The following is a 21,122-nucleotide window of genomic DNA, read 5'->3' on the forward strand; positions in this document are numbered from 1 at the left end:
TATTGAAGAAAGTCTATGTTGTAGTAGCCTTGGTGTTTGATTTCAACCATTATTTTAAATTTTTATTTCCTCATTTTTGTTACTATTATTGAGTACTTTCTCCCACTTTAGTTCCTGTGAATGTGTGATTTTTCTGTCATGGGAATTTAATTCTGCATTCATGATACCCTTCTGGCTTGTGATAAGCTGTGGTTGGTTGAAGTATTTTCACTTGCCTTAAAGGAAACATCCTTCATTACAGAGCTGGTGTTGCTTTTCAATCACTTTTCAATCAAGGATTTAATGTATAGTAAAAGCAGAAAACTGTTTAATATCTTATTTTGTACAAACATTTAAATAACAATCTTTCTGATCACCTGTGGTAAGAATGCTTTCCATGTATCCAGGAAGTGAAACTTTGTACAAGTTGTTCAGTTCTCCATTTTGAGTAAAAAAATTGATAGGTATGAGTGGGAAGATGGACAAGTATTTTTTCTGGGCAATATCGTATTTGTGAGTTTGTTTTTATAATTGTTTTCAACAGTGTGAAACAGTTGTGAGGAACCTTTGGCACTACAGATAATGCTGAATTACAGCTCCCATAATCTTTTGCCATTGGCCATATTTAGTGGGGCTGATGGCAGCTGTAGTTCAGCAACATCTGGAGTCCCAAAGGCTCCCCATTCCTGGTGTAAAAGGTTTAGTGTTATGGACTGTATCTTTGAATTGGATCTGTTTAAAAATTCACTAGGTTTCTCAACTTTTTCTAAATTTCTTTGTCTTGGCTTGTAGGTAAAGCTTTTTAGAAGTTGTAGTACTATTTCACTGATGTTACATATGCTATTATCTTTCATCTATAGCTCTTAGAAAAGTTTATCATAATATAAAGGCTGTTTTCTGGCAAAACATACACTACTGAAAATGCCAGTAAAATAAATCTTGCAATTATAAACACCTTGGCTTTTAATGTCAAAAGAATTAAGCATGCTGTTGTTTGTAGCATGCTGCATGGACTTCTTACTAAAAGTAAGTTTGTTAGGAAGGACTGGGACCAGACTGCCCTGAATCCAAAGAAGTATACAACTAGTTTTTCTTGAACAGCAGCCCCCACTTTCCCCTCCTGTATTCCACACTGTGAATGTATTTCAAAATTGAAGGGTTTTTAACACACACACACACACACACACACACACACACACACATACACTATGTTCACTACATGCCATAGGGTTTGCCATCCAAAGGTTAAAAAAGAAATCCACTGGATATGTTCAGCTCTTCAGCTTCTTCTACCACCAATCTACTGTTGTTATAATATAGTGATAAGATGCTACATATCCTTTGTTGCTCAGTACCATCATGTTTGTAGGTTTGTAATTTATTTTAAATATTTTATCCAACAGAAAAGGTGTCTTCTGTAGACTGTGTGAAATGACTTAAAGCATTTTGGTCAGTATCCAGTTAACTTGTCTAATCAGTGGAAAGGTTTACACTTGCACAATGGATCTTCCTTCTCTTATCCCCCTGTGTGCCTCCTAAATCTGTCCTGGATTCCCCCCTCCCCAGACCTCTGCAACAGATGTGGGGAGGACACAAGACATGTATGAAGAGAGGAGAGGGGGAAGTTCTGTTGCACAAGTGTAGATTCTTGCACTGATGGAACAAGTTAGGTGGATATCCATCCCTTTCTATGCAAAATAGGTCTAATGAGTAATTAACTATGAGATAAGCTTAATTTGGTTTGTTTATCTAGCATCCACATTTTTCTCAATTAATTTTCCTATTCATAGTGATAACTAATATTTTGGAGTTTACCGGGAATGCTTTGTAGTGTGTTTAAGCAACTCATACTACTCCACATACCATTGTGGAGCTTATGGGAGCTGAACAAAATCTGGAGGGCCACAGGTCCCCAAGCCTCATTCTAGTAAAAGTGACAGTTCTAGACAATAAATTATAACTTAAGAGGAAAATCAGATTCAAACCCTAGAGTTTAGTAGAGTATATTAGCATGCATGTGTGATAAAATGTTGTTGGCATCTGTCTGTCTTGGGAGACAATGGAGGAATGCACCTTGGGGGGTGAGGTCAAACTGTTGGAAGGTTATGGTGCGTGCTGTGAGTGTAGAGACCGATACAGGAGAGTGATAAAATGTAATTTTCTTAGAAATGCCATAAATAAGAAGGAAGCTTCACTTGCTTAACTAAGCAGTTACCTAAGTTCTTGTTAAATACCTAAGTACTATGATAGTAGTCTATAAGAGTTGTAGCAGATCAATGAGGATTTCATTTTAGTAGGCACTATATATACTTGAATTTATTTATTTTTAAAGTCCCTGTGACTGAGATCTCAGTGTATGACAAACACTTTCAGGAGAAAGTGAGTATAATATAATAGATATTTGTTAGTCCATTTCTAATGAAGAATTTGTTTCATTGTGTTGTGCCTTTATATTTTTGCTCCATTCTTCTAGTCTGTAAGCTAGTGACTTTATTAACTGAAGTGTGATCAAGGTGAGCTTGAATTCATAAGATGATAGAGTTCAGCCAGGATCTTTCTCATGACAAGGGCTGGGTGATATATTGATGTATCATCCAAAACCTGTTTGAAATCCATATGGTGATATCAATATCATAATTTTTGATGTGGCAAGATATTGCGAATCATGGTGTGTGTGTGTGTGTGTGTGTGTGTGTGTGTGTGTGCATGCCCTATGCAAAAATCACAATGTGGGAAGCCAGCCAGTGCCTCTACATAACTCCATCCTTATTTCAGACACCGTGATATATTGGTATATAATGATATTTAGCTGGTGGTATATCATGATGTTGAAAACCAGATATTGCCCAGCCCTACTCATGACAAAGGAATGTGCTTGGTCTACAGTCTGGTAAGCAGACATAGGAAGTAGACAAAGAAGCAGAGTGTGGAAAAATAAGTTACATTGTACAGAGCAGCATAAATGACCCATCTGAAACTATGGATTAAGGTACGTAAGTTGATTCAGGAAATTATATAGATATTGATAATAGAAAGAATCCTGCATAGGGTGACTATAACATTGTTACCACTTGGAGATGGCTGAAGTATTTCAATATGACAGCAGCTCCATGTGAAAACCATAATTTCTGAAAGCCACTCTCACTATGTGTATTGCGCTTATTGTGGAGAAGAATGCATGTTGCTGGCATTGAAACTCTCTATATGATTTAGACAGTTTTCTTGATGTGTGGATTTCAAATGCTCTGACCAGGATTTGGAACCATTGCACACAGAATTGTTTCCAGCTATATCAATGTGCTGGTCATTGGCCACACTGTACTAAGTCAGCTGACTGTAATAGAGAATGACCATTCTGGAAGGATGGTTAGCACAGACACAGTCTGGATGAACATTTCTAAAGTAGGGACCATGTTTCAGTTGTAGAGCACATGCTTTGCCTGCCAAAGACACCAGCTTCAATCCCTGGCATCTCATATTAAATAGGATCAGAGAGCAGGTGATGTGTAGTTTCCTAGGGCTACTCCAGTCTTGTCAGGGAGGCTTAAAACCTGCCCCTGTCTCATCTCCTCTCTCTTTTGAATTTTCTTTGTCATTGCCTAAGAATGTGAGGAGGAGTTTGTCATCCTGTTTTGCCTCCTACCCACTGTATACCTGCCATATATAACCCCTATATAGGGATGTAAGGGTGTGATTCCAGGCATTGTCAAAGACTTTTGTTAAAGATCCTGGACAACTATTACCAGTCAGAGTAGCCTTCACTAGTGCTAGGCCAAAACTTGTTCCCCAATTTCACATGGCCATTCACTCCTGGAGAATTTGGGAGCTATTTTTTGCACCTTTCATAGGTGCAATGCAAATTTCTCATAACATTTTTAGAGATGCATACATAACTTATTTTATTGTACAATGTGGCCTAGGAAGCCTTTTTTTAAATGTTGTGTAAGTAAAACCACTTTGCCCATTCTGGCAGCATGAAACTCTCATTCTGGCCTTTCAGCTTGGCAACACTTCTTGGGGCGACAACATGACGTGTAGTCATGTGGGTGTCCCAGGAAGTGCTGCTAAGCTCTTAAGGTTCTCTTAAAGCTTTTTAAAATCATCATGCACACTCTCAGCCATGCAGGGCTTCCAGTGTGGCAGCACTTCCTGAGTTTCCCACCTGACTATGCAATGTAGCTGGCACAAGAGCTTCATTCTGCTTTTACTTTACACAATGCTTGAAGAAAAAACAGTAAAATGAGGTAAGCACAGCCCCCTCCTTTGAAAACAGGAATAAATTTCTCTGAATTTTGCTCCCACTCTACCCTTTTTGAAAGCATGTTCTGTGTCCTCCCCTTCTCAAATTGTTAAAAGAAAGGCAATTGAAGGTTTTGAACAGCTCTAATCATTACTGGTCTAGATACTCTGACCTGGGATAAGGCAGGTTCCTGTGTCCCTATTAGATTGTGTCTGAATCCACATAGGTAACTAATGTTTTTTGTGTTCACAGTGTTTGCTGCTGGCCTCTCCCCACGTCCCCACCCCCCACCCCACAGGATGGTATGATATTTGAAAGAAGACGATGCATACAGGTAACTCTTTAAGTTTCAAAGTACCTATAAGTTTCCTGATTTATATTAATCACTGTATACTTTGATTTTATTAAGTCAGACGTGTAAATAGGCACTATCTTGGTAACCTGTGGCAAGTAAGTCACCAAACAAGAAAGCTTGTCGGTTAACATCAGCTGGTTGTACACGAAGCATAATGAGGTGGTAGAATATTTTAATGTATTTAGTTAGCTTTATCTTCCACCCACCATGGAAGCCATTGCAGAAAACATGTTTCAGTAAACTAGCACATGAGGTTGAAAAGTTCTAGCTCAACCATTTGCTGTTCTGTTCCATTTACATAAAACATTTTTAATTAGGGGATTGATTGATTGATTGTCTGGACTGAAGTGGTATGTTCTGTTATATTGTATCTTTGTGCTACCATTTCATTCTGCTACATGTTGTGGGCAGGGAAATCAGAAACTCTTGCTTGAGAGGCATAACTTAGATAAAAATGTATTAAAATAGCAAGTTTGGCATCTTGTAAAAGAATGGAAAAATGGTTTCAAGTTATTCAGAGTTTAATCAGCTTGTGAACCACAATAGTTTTATCCCCAGTAACATGGCTTATAGAATAATGTTGGCAAAGATTATTACTTTTCAGATAGTTTTGTATTGCATTTTTATACTGAAAGTAAAGGGCATTCCCATCAACTGCAACCAGCATGGCCATTGGTCAAGGATGATGGCAGCTGTAGATCAACTGCATGTGGAAGGCAAAAGGTTACCTACCTCTACTGTTTATGTATAAACTATATATTGTACAAAAAATGGTTTCAACCATCACAACCCCCCCCCCCCCCGAAGAGTTCTGAATATTATAAAGCTTTTATTTCTTTGGCTAAAGTTCTATTTTATAAAACAATTCATAATGAGAAGACAAATGAAGTGTGTTTTTGGTGAATAGTGCAGAACTGGAAAAGTTTGTGGTTCATTGATTATCTTGTGTTTTTGTATATGTAGTTTACAGTGGAGTCTTCTGTCTTTGCTGTCCTAAGATTTACCTTTAACCATCACCTGGAATATTGGATATATATTTTTTAAATTAGCAAGATGGTTTTTCTCACATCTTTTCCACTTACCTCTTCTCCACCTTTTTCTTTTGCTTAAAAGTGTGTTTAAAAAGTGTTCACACTTCTTGACGCATCAGATGGACAAAAGTGAACTTGAACACACAAGGCAGTGATGGCCAGCAAATTGAATGGTTTTAAAAAAGGATTACAGGCTAACAGTGGCCATGAACCCTGATGGATACATTTTTTCCTCCAGTGTTGGGAGAATTTAGCACAGCAGCTTGCCCCACCCCCTTCCCGCATGACACAGCTAATTTGCTATAGAAGGACTTTTGTTTACAATCAGATAAATTTTTTGAAAGATGGGTATCATTTTTCATGTGCTGAATCCTAAAGTTCCATAATAACGTGTCACATTGTATCTTTTTAGCTCTTTCACAGAATGATTGTAAATATATTCTCTTTATAATGCTTTTTCTTTTGTATTTATCTAAAGTAGAGTGGTATGTGCATATGTATACACAGACACACATTTTTTGAGGGGCGGCACAAAGCCTATTGGCATCATCACGGTGGAGCAATCAACATTTTTTTTAAAAAAGTATTTCCTTTAATTTTTTAAAATGACAAGTTCATTGAGCTGTTGGCCACAAAAAAGCTCTTGGGGGCCAGATGTGGCCTATCAGCCACCTGTTAGGCACACCTGGTCTAACCTCTTGTTGAAACTATAGCTGATTCTTGGGGAGATCCTTCTTGCCTTTGGAGCTGTCGGCTAGAACTACTAGTCATAACAGAGGTTTGCTTGCTGGCTATTTTTCAAGGTGGAAGGAAAGGCCATCCCTAAAAAGGAAGAGCAGCAATGAAGAATTTGAGTACCTTGCAAACAGGGTGAATGAATTTTAAAGTAATTTTAATTTTAAAAGGCTATCATTAAGAGAGAGAGAAATCATGTTTCCCGTTTTGAAATTGGTTTTCAAATAAATGGAATAAAGGCTCTAACTAGATTGATAATTGAAAATATTTTATCACTCAGTCCATCTCCCTTTTCCACATGATTTCAGAATTGTATCTAAGTGAGGGCAATCATGAAATTAATGGATTTCTGTTTCGCTTTTTCTGTATACTTGCAAGATCACTCATTTGAAGTCTAGTGCTGTAATCCTATGTGCATTTACTTGGAAACATGAACCATTTAACTCAGTAGTGCATATTTTCAAGTCAGTCATGGATGGAGTTAGGTGTAAGATTGGCCAGAACTTTCAAACTGAACTTATTTTAAGAACCCAAGTAGAGGGCAGGTAATAGAGAATTGCTCAGGTGAATTTGTTGGATAATCCTAATGAGATACAGGACAGAAAGTTTGGGATTTATTGACTGGGTCCAGTAGAAAGCCAGTATGATAGCTATAAACACTACATATTTTATTCATATTTTACATATCTCTGCCTTCATATTTTGTGTGTGTATCCATATTTTACATTTATAAATACTCGTCCTCAAAAGCCAGATATTTCCTACCATTTTTCCTTTTACATAGAAAAATAGTCTTTGTTTAATGCTTTAATTAGCTGATCATACATTAATTAGTGCTTGCAGCCCTACTACTTCCACAGGAGACCTAATTTCCTTGTTCCATTTTTCCACTACATATTTTTGGGCTATAGGCTATAGGTCTGTTGCTGTGTTTATAATCCTCAGGTAGGTGAAGCATTTTGTGATTTAAAAAAAAGGTATAGAGCTTGCTTTTGCTGTTTAAGGTTTGGGACAGTCAGCTCCAAACACTGTGTCCTTGGAGAACTTAGTGTGTCCCAAGAAAGAAATTAATGAAAATAGAGTCTCCTATAAACCAAAACTACTCATCTAAAGATATGGCTGCATGTTCTGTGTTTGCTTCTTTTCTGTAAGGAGGCTCGCCAAGACCAGAGGTTCATTTACCTAGTGGGTGGACTCTTAGAGAAAGGGTAATCATTACTCCTTTGGAGAGAGCAGGTTAGAGTGAAATATACTCAATTCAAAAAAATAAGAATGCTTTGGCTGTTAGACACTTCAGAAATATTGTTTTATTCAGAATTTATTTATTTCCAAGTGTTGTTGGTGAGAGAAACTCAGCAGCTGGCAATAGTGGCAGTAGTACTTTAAGTCAAGTATCAAAAGTAATGACTGTACTTGATTGTTTTGGCTTCATACATTTGCTATCTTTAATGGAGAGGAAACTTCCTACTGTGAGGTGTTTGGGATTTGTGCTCATTGAGAGTTAAGAAAACTAACAGTTTATTAAGTGTAAGTCTTGACTAATGCACAATAAGACATTGGTTACCTAATAAACTTAATATATAAAATCCTAAATCTGAGCATTTATGACTTCAGTTATGACAGATTGTACTGACAGTAAGCTTTATCTTAATATAATTCATTTTGATACTTTATATTAAGGCTTTACTTAAATATAATATGAAATTCAGAAGAATATGAATCTGTCAAAGCTGTAAATACCAGTGTCTCACATCCCATGGCAGGTCTTCAGATTTGTTTGCTTCTGTTTAAAACCTATGCATATTTAATTGAGGGAAAAGAGGAAGATAGAGGGATTTATGCATGCATGCCAATGATCTCCTGATTGACAATTCTTGGTTGCACTAGTCCTTCATGCAGAAACAGCTTTACAGGTTATATTTAAATGAAACAAGCAACACAAGAAATTATTATTTTTCTCCCCAGTACATACTTTTTGTTTTATTTTGACTGTTTGAGAAACATATAGTTAGACAATTCCTGATCTAAATTATAAAATCTAAATTTATCTCTAGATTATGATTTAGGCTGTGAACCTGTACCTACTTAACCTTAGAGTAAGGCCTAATGGGTACACATATATAGGATTGCAGCCCTTAGCCGCTTAGCTTATTGGCAGAACTATCATTTAGGCTTCGTTTTCAGGACTGAATTTTTCATTGGTTATTGTAAATCAGTGCACTCCCATAGAATATAGGGCCATGCTTGCAGCAATAAGAGAATAGGCTACTGTTAAAGCATCATGCTTTATCCTTTATTTGGTAAAAGCTCAAATTCAAAATACCTAGCTGAAAATGTAGAAGAAAAATACTGTCTCTTTCCACATGCTGATAATAAATATTGCAAATAATAATTGTAATATCTATACATATTAGATAATAAAACAAAGCCTTGTTGTGTGAGACAAGTCTCTAGCTAGCCAAGCTTCCTGTTTCTACAGAAGGCTAGTTGCAGACCTTTAGAGATGGTTGAAATATTTTGGCATCTATATAATGCCAGCAAAAAATGCCTCTTCATCATTAAGAGTTAATAAATCCACTCAGCTCATGAATCTAGGTGGAGAATCCTTTACCCTCTTGACAACACATTACAAGTCACCACACATCCATTGAATTGCACACTGTTCATCCGTGCTTATTTCCCAGCATCAACCAGTGAAATCAAACTGCTGATATATTGTTGTTATACAAATCTATGATGCAACCACATTCAGAAAACTGTGTATAGCTTTGGTCGTCTCATCTCAAAAATGGTTTTGCAGATAGAGGAGGAAAAGGTTGTAGAAAAGGACAACCAGAATGATCAAGGGGATGGGAAAAGATAACAGTATTTGGGACTTTTTAGTTTAGAGAAAAGAACCCGTGGATACCCAATGCAGCTGAATGTTGGAAGATTCACAACAGATAAAAGAAATCACTTCTTCATGTAGTGCATAGTTAAACTATGGCACCCGCTCTCACGGGAGTCAGTGATGGCCACCAACCTAGATGGCTTTAAAAGAGGATTATACAAATTCATGGAGAAGACGGTTATTAATGGCTATTAGCTGTACTCTGCTTCCATAGTTGGAGACAGCAGTGCTTCTGAATACAGTTGTTGGAAACCACAGGAAGAGAGAGTGCTCTTGTGCTCGAATCCTATTTGCAGGTTTCCCACAGGCATCTGTTTGGCCACTGTGAAACCAGGATGTTGGAGGAGATGGGCCATTGGCCTGATCCAGCAGAGTCTTCTTATGTTCTTACAGGGATATCCCAAAGACCATAAATTTGGTTGCAAAGACCAACCAAAATGCAGGAACCACTGCACATCATGGTATTCCGTGTAGCAAGCACGTACCATTTAGCTTGGACATTTCATATCTGAACTACTAACAATAAAAAGGTAAAGGTAAAGGTACTCCTGCCCGGAGGGGCCAGTCTTGACAGACTCTAGGGTTGTGTGCCCATCTCACTCAAGAGGCCGGGGGCCAGCGCTGTCCGGAGACACTTCCGGGTCACGTGGCCAGCGTGACATCGCTGCTCTGGCAAGCCGCACACGGAAACGCTGTTTACCTTCCCGCTAGTAAGCGGTCCCTATTTATCTACTTGCACCCGGGAGTGCTTTCGAACTGCTAGCTTGGCAGGCGCTGGGACCGAGAAGCGGGAGCGCACCCTGCAGCAGGGATTCGAACCGCCGACCTTTTGATCGGCAAGCCCTAGGCGCTGAGGCTTTTACCGACAGCGCCACCCATGTCCCACTACTAACAATATGATGCCTCTAATTAGCCAGCTCTATACAGTGGTACCTCGGGTTACATGTGCTTCAGGTTACATACGCTTCAGGTTACAGACTCCACTAACCCAGAAATAGTGCTTCAGGTTAAGAACTTTGCTTCAGGATGAGAACAGAAATCGGATTCCAGCGGCGCGGCAGCAGCGGGAGGCCCCATTAGCTAAAGTGGTGCTTCAGGTTAAGAACAGTTTCAGGTTAAGTACGGACCTCCGGAACGAATTAAATACTTAACCTGAGGTACCACTGTATTCCATAGAGGCTAGCCTAGTAGAAGTAAGGATTTTAAAAACAGTGCTTGCTTTCTAGGGTTGCTTGCCATCCCACTCACTTATTTTGTTCAGAAAACTAGTTAAACCTATATTGTTTTTTAGGGTTTTGATGGATAAATATTTCTCCTTATTGTCTAATTGTATTTACTTTCTACTGTGTTTAACAAGTTATAATAATTATGATAAAAAACTGTGGGTTGAAAACTATGTTAACTGAATTGTGTAATAGATTGTTTTTTATACTTAAAGCTTTTTTGTTTCATTCCCCCCCCCCCTTGTAAAACATTTGAGTGCCATGTATATATAAAAGCAGTCTCAAAATGTAATAAATAAAATAGCTCTAGGTGCCCAAGGTGGATTATGAGCTTCAAAATATTTTTATTTAAATACTGAAAGTCGAGGTCTTATGTATAAGTATGCTTTACTGAAAGTGAAAAAGCTATTGGAAAACAAGTAATAAAAACTATGCTAGCTCTTGTGGAAGGTGTAGGTGGGACTGAGGTGAAACTTGTTTCCATTAGGGTACTTCCAGGAGTGAAGTTTTCCTTTCTGAGATGCATGTGGCTAACAAAGAAATCAAAGTATATGAGTATTTAAAAATTGCCCTTCATTCAATGTGCGTGACAATATTTTGATTATAGCTGGAGATGACAAACTGTGGAATGATAGATGTCTGGAATGTTGAGATTGGAAATTTCTGAGCAGCTGTGTGACTTTTTAAAGTTATTTCTATTTTAAAACTCAGACAGCATAATAATAGTTCGTTATTTTGAAATTGTTGACCAAAGTATTATTGCCAACATGAGAAAGAGAAGCTATAGCAGCCATTATTTCTGACAGTATATTAAAATGTGCTGGGCATTCTACAGTACCAAGACATGTTTTACTTGTCTTTAAAATGCCTTTCATTGAAGTGCCCGTTCCATGAAAACCAACCAAGCTACTTCACTTGCCCACATTCAGATGTAATACCAAACCATGCTTTGTTAGCTCAATAGTCTCCAACCGTTTCAGATCCAGGGCCCAATTTTTATCCAAACAACCAGTTGGGTACCAATTTCTTAATTTTTCACTATATATTTGCAGTGATGGTAGTGCTGCTTGGTCTTGAAACAGGCTGGGACCTGAAAAAGAGTTCTGATCCAAAAATTGAAGACCTAATGGTTTAGCTCAACACTGGATTGTTTAGACATCTGAACCCAACCAGGCTAACTAACTACTGATTCCAGGTCTGCTAGTGTTTCTGTAGGCACATATGCATGCACATGTGCTCACAGAAAAGCTAGTATGTAGTGGGAGGGAGCCAGTCGGGTTGGGCTTTAGGGCCCTACCAAGTGATTGAAGGCAGGCACAATGTCTTAGGAAGCAGGTGACTCCCAGGATGCACCATGTCACTTCAGTCTGTGATGTTCTTGCTTTGACATAGACAGGTCTGTCTTTCCTGCTTGATTTGCTGTTTTCTCTCAAGCTTTTCCTCTATTAAGGCTTGTTTTTCCATTCGCCCCCCTCTAATCTGTCTGTGTATGTGAATGGGGTCTGGTATGGCCTCCTTCCGCACCTCCCATGTGGGTGTATGGTTGGTCTTGTCTCTCCTTTGTTACTCTGGCTGTCATTTGGGTTGTTCTCCCACTCTTTCTTTTCTCTTTCTACTTCCTACAACTGCCCAAACAAGCAGGCCATCGTCTCTTGCCAGTTGGTAAGGCTATGTGGATCCAGGGTGTGGTCAATGTGTCTTTACAGAAGTGAGGGATCCCAACTGCCTTGAAAGAGATGTTCAGCTTTACATGCTTGGCATTTTAATTTTAAAAAATAAATAAAAAAGGACTGAAAGGGGACAGGCATCCAGGAAAAAAGTCATTGGCAATCCCAATGTGTTTTGACTTTATGCGATTTTGACTTTAGGTGCAATCCCTGGAACGTAACCCCTGCATAAGTTGCAGACTTACTGTACCACTTTTGTGGGGTAAGGTGGTAAAGAGGGTTGTAGTGCAACAACTGCAAATACTCTTGGGTGAAACAGATTATTTTGACCCATTCCAGTTTGAATTCAGGCCTACATATGGAACTGAATTTTCCTTGGTCACTCTGACCTTTATTGGGAGAAGGATGACAGAATTGTGACTACAAAAAAAATTCCTTCCAGTAGCACCTTAAAGACCAACTAAGTTAGTTCTTGGTATGAGCTTTCGTGTGCATGCACACTTCTTCAGATACACTGTGTGTATCTGAAGAAGTGTGCATGCACACGAAAGCTCATACCAAGAACTAACTTAGTTGGTCTTTAAGGTGCTACTGGAAGGAATTTTTTTTGTTTTGACTATGGCAGACCAACACGGCTACCCATCTGTAACTAGAATTGTGACTGTTATTCTTACTTTATCTCTTGATGGCTTTTGATACCCTTGACCATGACATCCTCCTGAGCTGACTTAGTTTTCCAACCACCCTAAGATAATAATCTCACTATTTCCAGGAACTGTTTTGGTAATGCAATTGAGTGATTGTATTTTGGTCCCCTGGCTGTTGTGCTGAGGAGTGCCGCAGGATAACATTTTGTTTCCAGTGCTATTTAACATCTGTATGACAGCCATGGGAGTGGTCTTTAGCAGTTTTGGGTCATAGTGTCATTAGCATATTTCTTTGTAATATCTGAATTTGTAGAGGCCATGCACATGCTAGCCAACCAGTGCCTGGATTTGGTAGTGGACTGGATGAGGGCCTACAACCAGAGTCTGAATCTGGGCAAGATGGCAGCCCTTGTTCACAAGTCTGGATATTTGGTCAATTGCCTGTTTTGAATGGGGTTGTACTCTTCCTGAAAGAGCAGGTTCATAATCTGGGGGTGCTCTTGAATCCATGTGTTGTTAGAGGCCCAGGTGACCTCTGTGGCTATGAGTGAATTTTACCAACTTTGGCTGGTAAGAGAGTTATCTATGGCTGTTTCAAGACCTGGAGAGCCTGTCCACTGTATTCTATGCTCTGATCGGTTTATCGCAATGCACTCTTATGTGGGGCTGCTGTTGAGGTTGGCCCAGAAGCTGCACGTAGTGTGAAATGTGATGTCTTGACTACACTGGGTCAGGTTATCTTTGACATATTATGCTGCTGTTGAAAGGATTGCACTGGCTGCCAGTTAGCTACCAAGCTAATTTCAAGGTGCTAGTACTTGGGTAAAAGCCCAGTACAGCTTGGGACAAGGATAACCAGACGATCATCTCACCCCTTACATACCCAATTGTTCACTGCATTCTGCATGAGAGGATACCATTTTATAGGAATTGGGACTTAAGTGGCACTTGCCCTTTGGAATTGCCTCATGAAGAGTTGGACATGACTAAACAACAACAACAACAACAACAACAACAACAACAACAACACCACATATTAGACAGGTACCATTTCTGTTGCCTTCTTGGTGCCTATGAAATAACTTCCACGCTCAGTAAGTCTTTTATGTGAATATCTTTATCCTAGTCTGCATCTGTATTGGATCTTTTTAAATTGCTTTTATGTATAGAATTGTATTTAATTGTTTTACAGTGGTACCTCAGGTTACATACGCTTCAGGTTACATACGCTTCAGGTTAAAGACTCCGCTAACCCAGAAATCGTGCTTCAGGTTAAGAACTTTGCTTCAGGATGAGAACAGAAATCAGATTCCAGCGGCGCGGCAGCAGCGGGAGGCCCCATTAGCTAAAGTGGTGCTTCAGGTTAAGAACAGTTTCAGGTTAAGTACGGACCTCCGGGATGAATTAAGTACTTAACCTAAGGTACCACTGTATATATGGATTTGTTTGTTTTTACAATTTTCTTGTTCTATGGTTGTAAGCATTTTATAATTGAATCTTTCATTTTTATAACCTATCCTGGGACCTTATGGTAAAGGACAGTCAAGAAATATAATAAATAGAGAAACATACAGACTAGAAAGAGCTAATAATGCATCATACATTTGGTCCATACATCTGCTACCTGGCTCATATACCTAGTTACTATTATAGAGCTAGAGAGGGGAGACTACAGTGGTACCTTGTGTTAAGAACTTAATTCATTCTGGAGGTCCGTTCTTAACCTGAAACTGTTCTTAACCTGAGGTACCACTTTGCTAATGGGGCCTCCCTCTGCCGCCATGCCACTGCAGTGTGATTTTTGTTCTCATCCTGAAGAAAGGTTCTTAACCCGAGGTACTGTTTCTGGGTTAGCTGAGTCTGTAACCTGAAGCATTTGTAACCCAAGGTACTACTATAGAGGCAGAGGGTCATCCAATGGGGCAGAGAAAAGAACCTGGAAGGGAATCCAGCAGGTTCTTCTTACGTTCTTAGGAAATGCAGTTGCACAGTTTTTTTGTAAAAGTCCACCAGCCATACTCTATTCCTGTTATACTCTGTCTTTGTTAACAATCCACCCACCCACCTTCATATCTTAAGGACCCAAGTTATACCTAACACCCCCTTTTTTTTGCAACTTATGAGTGAAATTTAGTACAGAACTGAAAAGTAACAGGGTCCTTATTGCAAGAATGACCTCAGTGAAAAATACATTTGTTTTCTGGGCAAGGGGTTTTGGAGAAAAGGGTTCACAAAGGGAGCTATCAAGCCTTTGTGAGGAGTATTTAGTAGTGGGTGAAACCCTTAGGATGGCATGTTGCTTAGGGGCATGCCAATAGTGGTTGATAATCTCTTAGAAGGAGAATGTTGTGTTTCTCACCCCGTTTCTGTGGCTAGTTAATGTGATAGAACTGATGATACGGTGATAGCTTGACTTTGCAAAGGTCCTCAGTATAGCAACTAGGTGTTCATAGGAAATGGTAGTAAAACAAGCCAACATTAAGCAAAACAAAACATGGCTTGTTTGAATGAGCCTGGTCCTGGCTTGTTTAGCAAAGAATGTTAAAACAAATTATGGTTTAGTGTTAACATCCAACGTCGGTCATTTCCCCCCCCCTTTTGTTACTTAGTTAAAATGTTAAACCTAGGAGATGGCAACTAACCATAATTTCCTGTTTCCCTCCAAATCAGGAATCTATGGTTACAACATTTGGAAGAAACTAGGATCTTTAACATCAAGCTGTGGTTTAAGATTTGGCTTTTTGTAAAACTGGTAACCACTGCTTCCTAATTCAAGCAAAGTGGGAAGCTATATTTAGTTGGAGATCTCAAGGTTTAGTTGAGGTGCACCAACTTACTGAAGTAGATATTTGAAGAAGACTCTTTGCTCATGGTCAGATAATTGAGGAGCATCTTCCATTTATATCTGAGGTGTTAAAACTTATGTTCTTTGTGTAGCACAAATTACCTTTTTAGAAAAATACAGACAAACCACAGTTACATATACTTTTGATTTTAATTTTTATTGGCTTTAAGACAGATCTTGCATTCCATTTGCTTACTTCTACAAAATCTGTTATGCTTGTCCAAATGTAAAATATTATGGAATCATCCAGCTATCCCTTAATTTCCTTTACATGTGTAAATCCCAGCTGTGCCCCAAGCACACACAAGCCCCTTTCTGAGGCTGAAGCCAGACGGATTCCTTCACCACTATATCCTGAGGACTAGAATAACATGTGCATATTCATATAATATGTGGCTGATAAATAATGTTTTGAGTAAGTATACATAGACGGAAGGTAATATGAGGGCTTACACAAAATCACAACTAAAAGCAGTTTAAACGCCACAAAATTAGCAGAAAAGATGCTTGGCACATATTTATAAGTGAATGTGCTTAGGTTATAGTGTAAAAATAAAGAATTGATGAACACAGGTTTTTAGCATAACAGTCTGGCAATTGTATATGTATTGGGAGGAACTGGGAATGCATGATGCACTGGGTTCTTGTCTGGGAAAAAGCAACATCAGGGCAAGAAGTTGTCACCAGGGGAAGACAAGATATAGGGAGCCAGTTATAAAAGGCTCTCCTGAATTTGAATTGAGAAAGTGAAAGTGATGAAAAGAGCAGCTGGTATGAGATAGAAAAAGAAAGGAAACGTGTGAGTATATCAGGGCCCAGATGATCTAGATTGGACCACTTGAGGCAAAGTTGGGGGTCTCCTGTGCAGGCAAACTAAGAGATCAGTACATGCAAGAATCAGTATCTTTGTATACTTACTCTATTGGTGGGTGGACTCCTATGGACTTAATAAGTGCATATCTTTAAATAGGGTAGTAGGATGTCTGCTGAAAGTTTCTAATTCAAGATCTCACTATAAAATCCTACACTAATCGGTCTAACACTGTGAGAAAAGAAGGGTGAAAGATAGGGAATGACAGCCAAGCGCCTTCTGCCAACTCAGCACAGGATAGTCATTACCGTATTGGCCTGAATATAAGCTGCACCCGCAAAGAAGTCACACTTTTAAAATTAATGGGGGGGGGGGGGAGAAAAAAAGACAATACTTGAATATAAGTTGCTCCCTTAAAATTTCGCACATGCTCATACCCGTAAATGGCAAATATAGAAGAAAATCCTACGGGTACTAGAGAGGACCTGCAAGTGAAAGTGATGAATGATATTAGAATTAATTGCACAACAGTCTAAAGCTCGCAAATCAGCAATAAAACATTTTTTTGTTCCATTTTACCGTATGTCTGTTTCAGCAGATATAGCGTAAAAGCCAATTTGTGTAAGGTCGCACATTTAAGCCACACTTTAACATGGTCGGAATTTGGAAAAAAAGTGCAGCTTATATTCAGGCCAATATGGTATTTAATACTGAAAGCAGTAGGCAATTAGAGATTAAACAGACACGTACAGTGGTACCTTGGGTTAAGAACTTAATTCGTTCTGGAGGTCCATGCTTAACCTGAAACTGTTCTTAACTTGAGGTACCACTTTAGCTAATGGGGCCTCCTGCTGCCACTGTACCACCGCCACACGATTTCTGTTCTCATCCTGAAGCAAAGTTCTTAACCCAAGGTACTATTTCTGGGTTAGCGGAGTCTGTAACCTGAAGCGTCTGTAACCTGAAGCATCTGTAATCCGAGGTACCACTGTATTTAAAAATTGACAGGCAAATCTATTGATCACTAAGTTATTGGTGTCTCTTCTAAAACTACACTCTGTTTTGAAAAATAACTTCTGTGTCTTCATTAAAGAGGATATCGTTACTATTAGATATTTTAAATAAGCGACTTGTAGTTCAGTGCATGTATTATCAATGTTTTGGCTCCAGATAAGGACATTTGCTAATGTTTGACAGGCACATTGACTAGTAACTGGGGTTTGAAACCCCCCCCCCCCCATTTTTTCATCAAGTATATAGGTTACTTCATTCTCTTAAGATGTCCTGATATTTGTTCTGTAATCTCAGAGTGCTGCATCTTGTTTGCTATGAGAACAGCATCTTGTTCTCACAGTGCCCAGCCAAATGCCCATGGGAAGACTGCAAACTGGACAGGAGCACAACAGCACTCTGCCCACCTACAGTTCCCGGCAACTGGTATTCAGAGGCATATGGCTCTGACAGTGGAGGCAGAAAATATTTTTTGTGGCTAGTAGCCGTTGATAGCCTTGCCCTCCATGAATTTGTCCAGTCCTCTTTTAAAGTCATCCAAGTTTTGGCCATCATTGCTTCCTGTGGAAGCGAGTTCCATAGTTTAACTGTGTGTTGCGTGAAGAAGTACTTTCTTTTATCTGGTTTGAATACTGTAGCCAAGATAGAGGTAATACTTAATGAGCGATGAATGAGAGCAAATGTATCTATACATATGTAGACTTTATTTTGTTTGTAGATGAGAACTGCAAAAGAGGCTTTATGGAAAAGGTGCATTTTAGGAGGGACTTGAAGGAAGAGGGAGGTGGTAGTATGTAGTTTTGAGAGGGAATTCAAATCATTTAAAGTTTAAGCAGGCAGCAAGAGAGAACAAGCAAAGCTTTATAGAAGAGCTAGAGACCTTTGGATGGTTGACAGTCTGGAAGAGTGAAGGTTTTGAGCAGATTTGTATCAAAAACCAAAAGCAGAAAGATAGAACTGGACAAGTAGATTGAGTTCTTAAGTGATCAGGACAAGGAGTTTGCATTGGATGTGGAAGACAGAGAGCCACTAAAACAATCTGAGGCTGCATAAGCTTTGAGAAGACGGGTGTGACAATGGAAGCTCAGAAAGGAAAATGTAAATGGTAACAAGAATAGAGCATGAATCGGAGCATAAATGGTATTATAAGACAATGCTCTATAGGGAGAAGCAGCAGGATTTGGTGACAGATTGAATATAGAAAGCAAAGCAGTGGGGAAAATTGATGATAAAAGCCAAGGCTATTTGCCTTCCAATGCTGTGATATCAATGGATACTGAGCAGAAGGCATGGGATGCATTTGGGAATGCCAGTTTATGTAGGTCTTATTTGGACTTTGTTCATTGGACTAGCTTTGGCCCCTATTGTGGCTGAGTCATGCCAGATGCCCGTCACATCAAACTTCTCATAGTTTAGTGATACCTAGGAATTTGAAATTTCTTTCCAACTATGTGCTGTTAATTGTTCCTGATTAGTTCCTTGTAGCTTGTCAACTTCCTTTCACATCTTTTTGTCTGTTGCAACTGATGCTATTGGTGCACAATTGAGGAGGGTGCTACATCAATATGTTATGAAGTTGTTGCATGGTGCCATAATATTGTACGGAGTATGTGACATGTGAAAATACTGAAGTCTGTGTGTACTGCGCACTAAATCTCTGGCTCTCTTTAAGTTGATTTTAACTACTTAGGAGTTGTGAGAAGGCATTGCTGTCATAAAAAATTAATAATTACTAAGAAATGTCTAAATGCTTTCCATTGATTTGATCTACAGTCTTTTTTCTGGATCAGGCTTGTTTTGTAGTATAACATCTGCTTAGCCACTTTGGTCAAGACAATGGCAATATGAGTAAATAAATTACTTTTTCATAAAATTTTAAACTTGACTTACAGGTACACTGCCCTCACAAGGCAGTTTGTGAGAGTTTAAATCCCATCATAAAATGAAATATTCCATCAACTTAATAATTTGTAAGTAACAACAATACAAATTTAAAAGCACATCACATTATAATTAACAAAACACAGACTGGAACAAAATAACATTTGAAGTTCTCTTGAAGACCAACAATGACATACATATTTCCCTAGGAAGGAAGTTCCTATGGAGCAGGATCACCCCTGAAAAGGTCTTATGTCCCCATTGTTTACCAACCCGGTAACACAGATGAATAAAGAATGTAAAAAATGTTGTTCAAGTGTTCTCCTAAAACTTAATGTTGTAGTGTATTGGAGCTTTACCTGAGTAGAAGGTGTGGTTAAATGTGGGGTGGCAAAGGAAGGGGTTTCCAAAATATGTCACAGCTGTACCTGGTTCTGAGTGATGCATTCCAGATTTTAGAGACAGTACTAGGCCTCTGTTTTATTTATATATAAATACTTTAAGGCTACTTTTTAGGTAATACTCATCCAAAGTGGCTTATAAACATAAAACAATAAGAGAAGAGGCAAACAATAATACATTAGCTTAAAAACAGTGACTCAGTAAAGCTCCTCATGAAAATATTAAGAGCCATAAAAAAACAACTCAACCAAGCCAAACCACAGCCTGTAAGACATCACACACGGGAGACCAATAGAAAAAGAAAGGTCTTCAGTGCTTTCCAGAAACTCAGCAATGTCAAAATTGGCATCAGTCTGATGGAAAGGAATTCCAAATTTGTAGGGCCACTATAGAGAAGGACCTCTTCCTTGTGGTCACCTACTTTGCCAACATAGGGTTAAACACCCCAAGAGAGGCTCTGAAGCAGATCTTAAACTGTGGGTAGGAAGGTGCAGACTGTCCAATATAATGTTTTAGCCTGGAAATGCTGTGCAGCCGATATATAAAAAATGTTACAGATGCTGATTGTCCAGCCACATACTGGACTAGCTGAAATTTCTTTAAAGGCAACCCCATGTAGAGCTCATTGCAATAGTCTGTTCTTGACATGACCAGAGCATAGATCACTGAGTCAAGATCAACCCTCTCCAGATAGGGTCCCAATTGGCATAATAGCCCAAACTGGTAAAATATAAAATAAAATAAAATACCTTGCTACTGATGTCTTCACTGGATCCAGGGGCATTCCTAACTGCATATTTAAGACTTTTGGGGGAAGTACCAGCCCAGCTTGTAAACTGCCTTCTGGAGCTGAGGCTATGCACAGCACCTCTGTATTGCTCAGATTCTGCTTCAACTAGTTTGTTCACATCCACTCTAAAACTGACTTCAGGCACTAGTTCAGGATTTCAACAGCCTCCCTGGAACCTGAAAAGGAAGAGGAAGGTAAAGCTGAGTCTTAACATACTGATGAGCTTCAGCTTACTTACCCCAGTGGTTTCATGTAGATGTTGAGAAGCATGAAGGGCAAATTAGAGACTTGAGGGACTCTGCAAGCCATAGGCTCTGAGGCAGAGCAAAATGCCCATAGTGTCACCTTCCAAGTTTTATCATCCTGGAAGGAATGGAACTGTTAACTAACAATGTCTCCTAAGCCTGATTCCAACAGGTGACCCAGAAGATTACCATGGTTGATCAGAAGCCATAAACGCCTTCTGTAGTAGTTAAGTGAATTCAAGGTAGTATAGATTCATGAGACCTATTCCCATTGCCCAACACTGCTCATGCACTGGAGCGTTCAAGGCCTCTGAAGTTTCAGTTTGTATATAGTCAGTGCACACTGCTGCCTAGAAGCCTCTTCAAGGCC

The 21,122-nt window shown here is 39.1% G+C and overlaps 1 protein-coding gene across 1 annotated transcript in view; it reads left to right on the forward strand.

Moving 5' to 3' along the window:
• DYRK1A (dual specificity tyrosine phosphorylation regulated kinase 1A) overlaps window positions 1-21,122 on the forward strand; it is a 97,877-nt gene that overhangs the window by 33,939 nt on the left and 42,816 nt on the right. Inside the window, exon 2 of the mRNA XM_028727162.2 lies at window positions 4,472-4,553. Coding sequence (XP_028582995.1) covers window positions 4,544-4,553 — 10 coding nt within the window. The 5' untranslated portion in view covers window positions 4,472-4,543. The remainder of the gene's footprint in view (window positions 1-4,471; window positions 4,554-21,122) is intronic.

The sequence above is a fragment of the Podarcis muralis genome, chromosome 4 (assembly GCF_964188315.1).
Source record: "Podarcis muralis chromosome 4, rPodMur119.hap1.1, whole genome shotgun sequence".
Taxonomy (NCBI): domain Eukaryota; kingdom Metazoa; phylum Chordata; class Lepidosauria; order Squamata; family Lacertidae; genus Podarcis; species Podarcis muralis.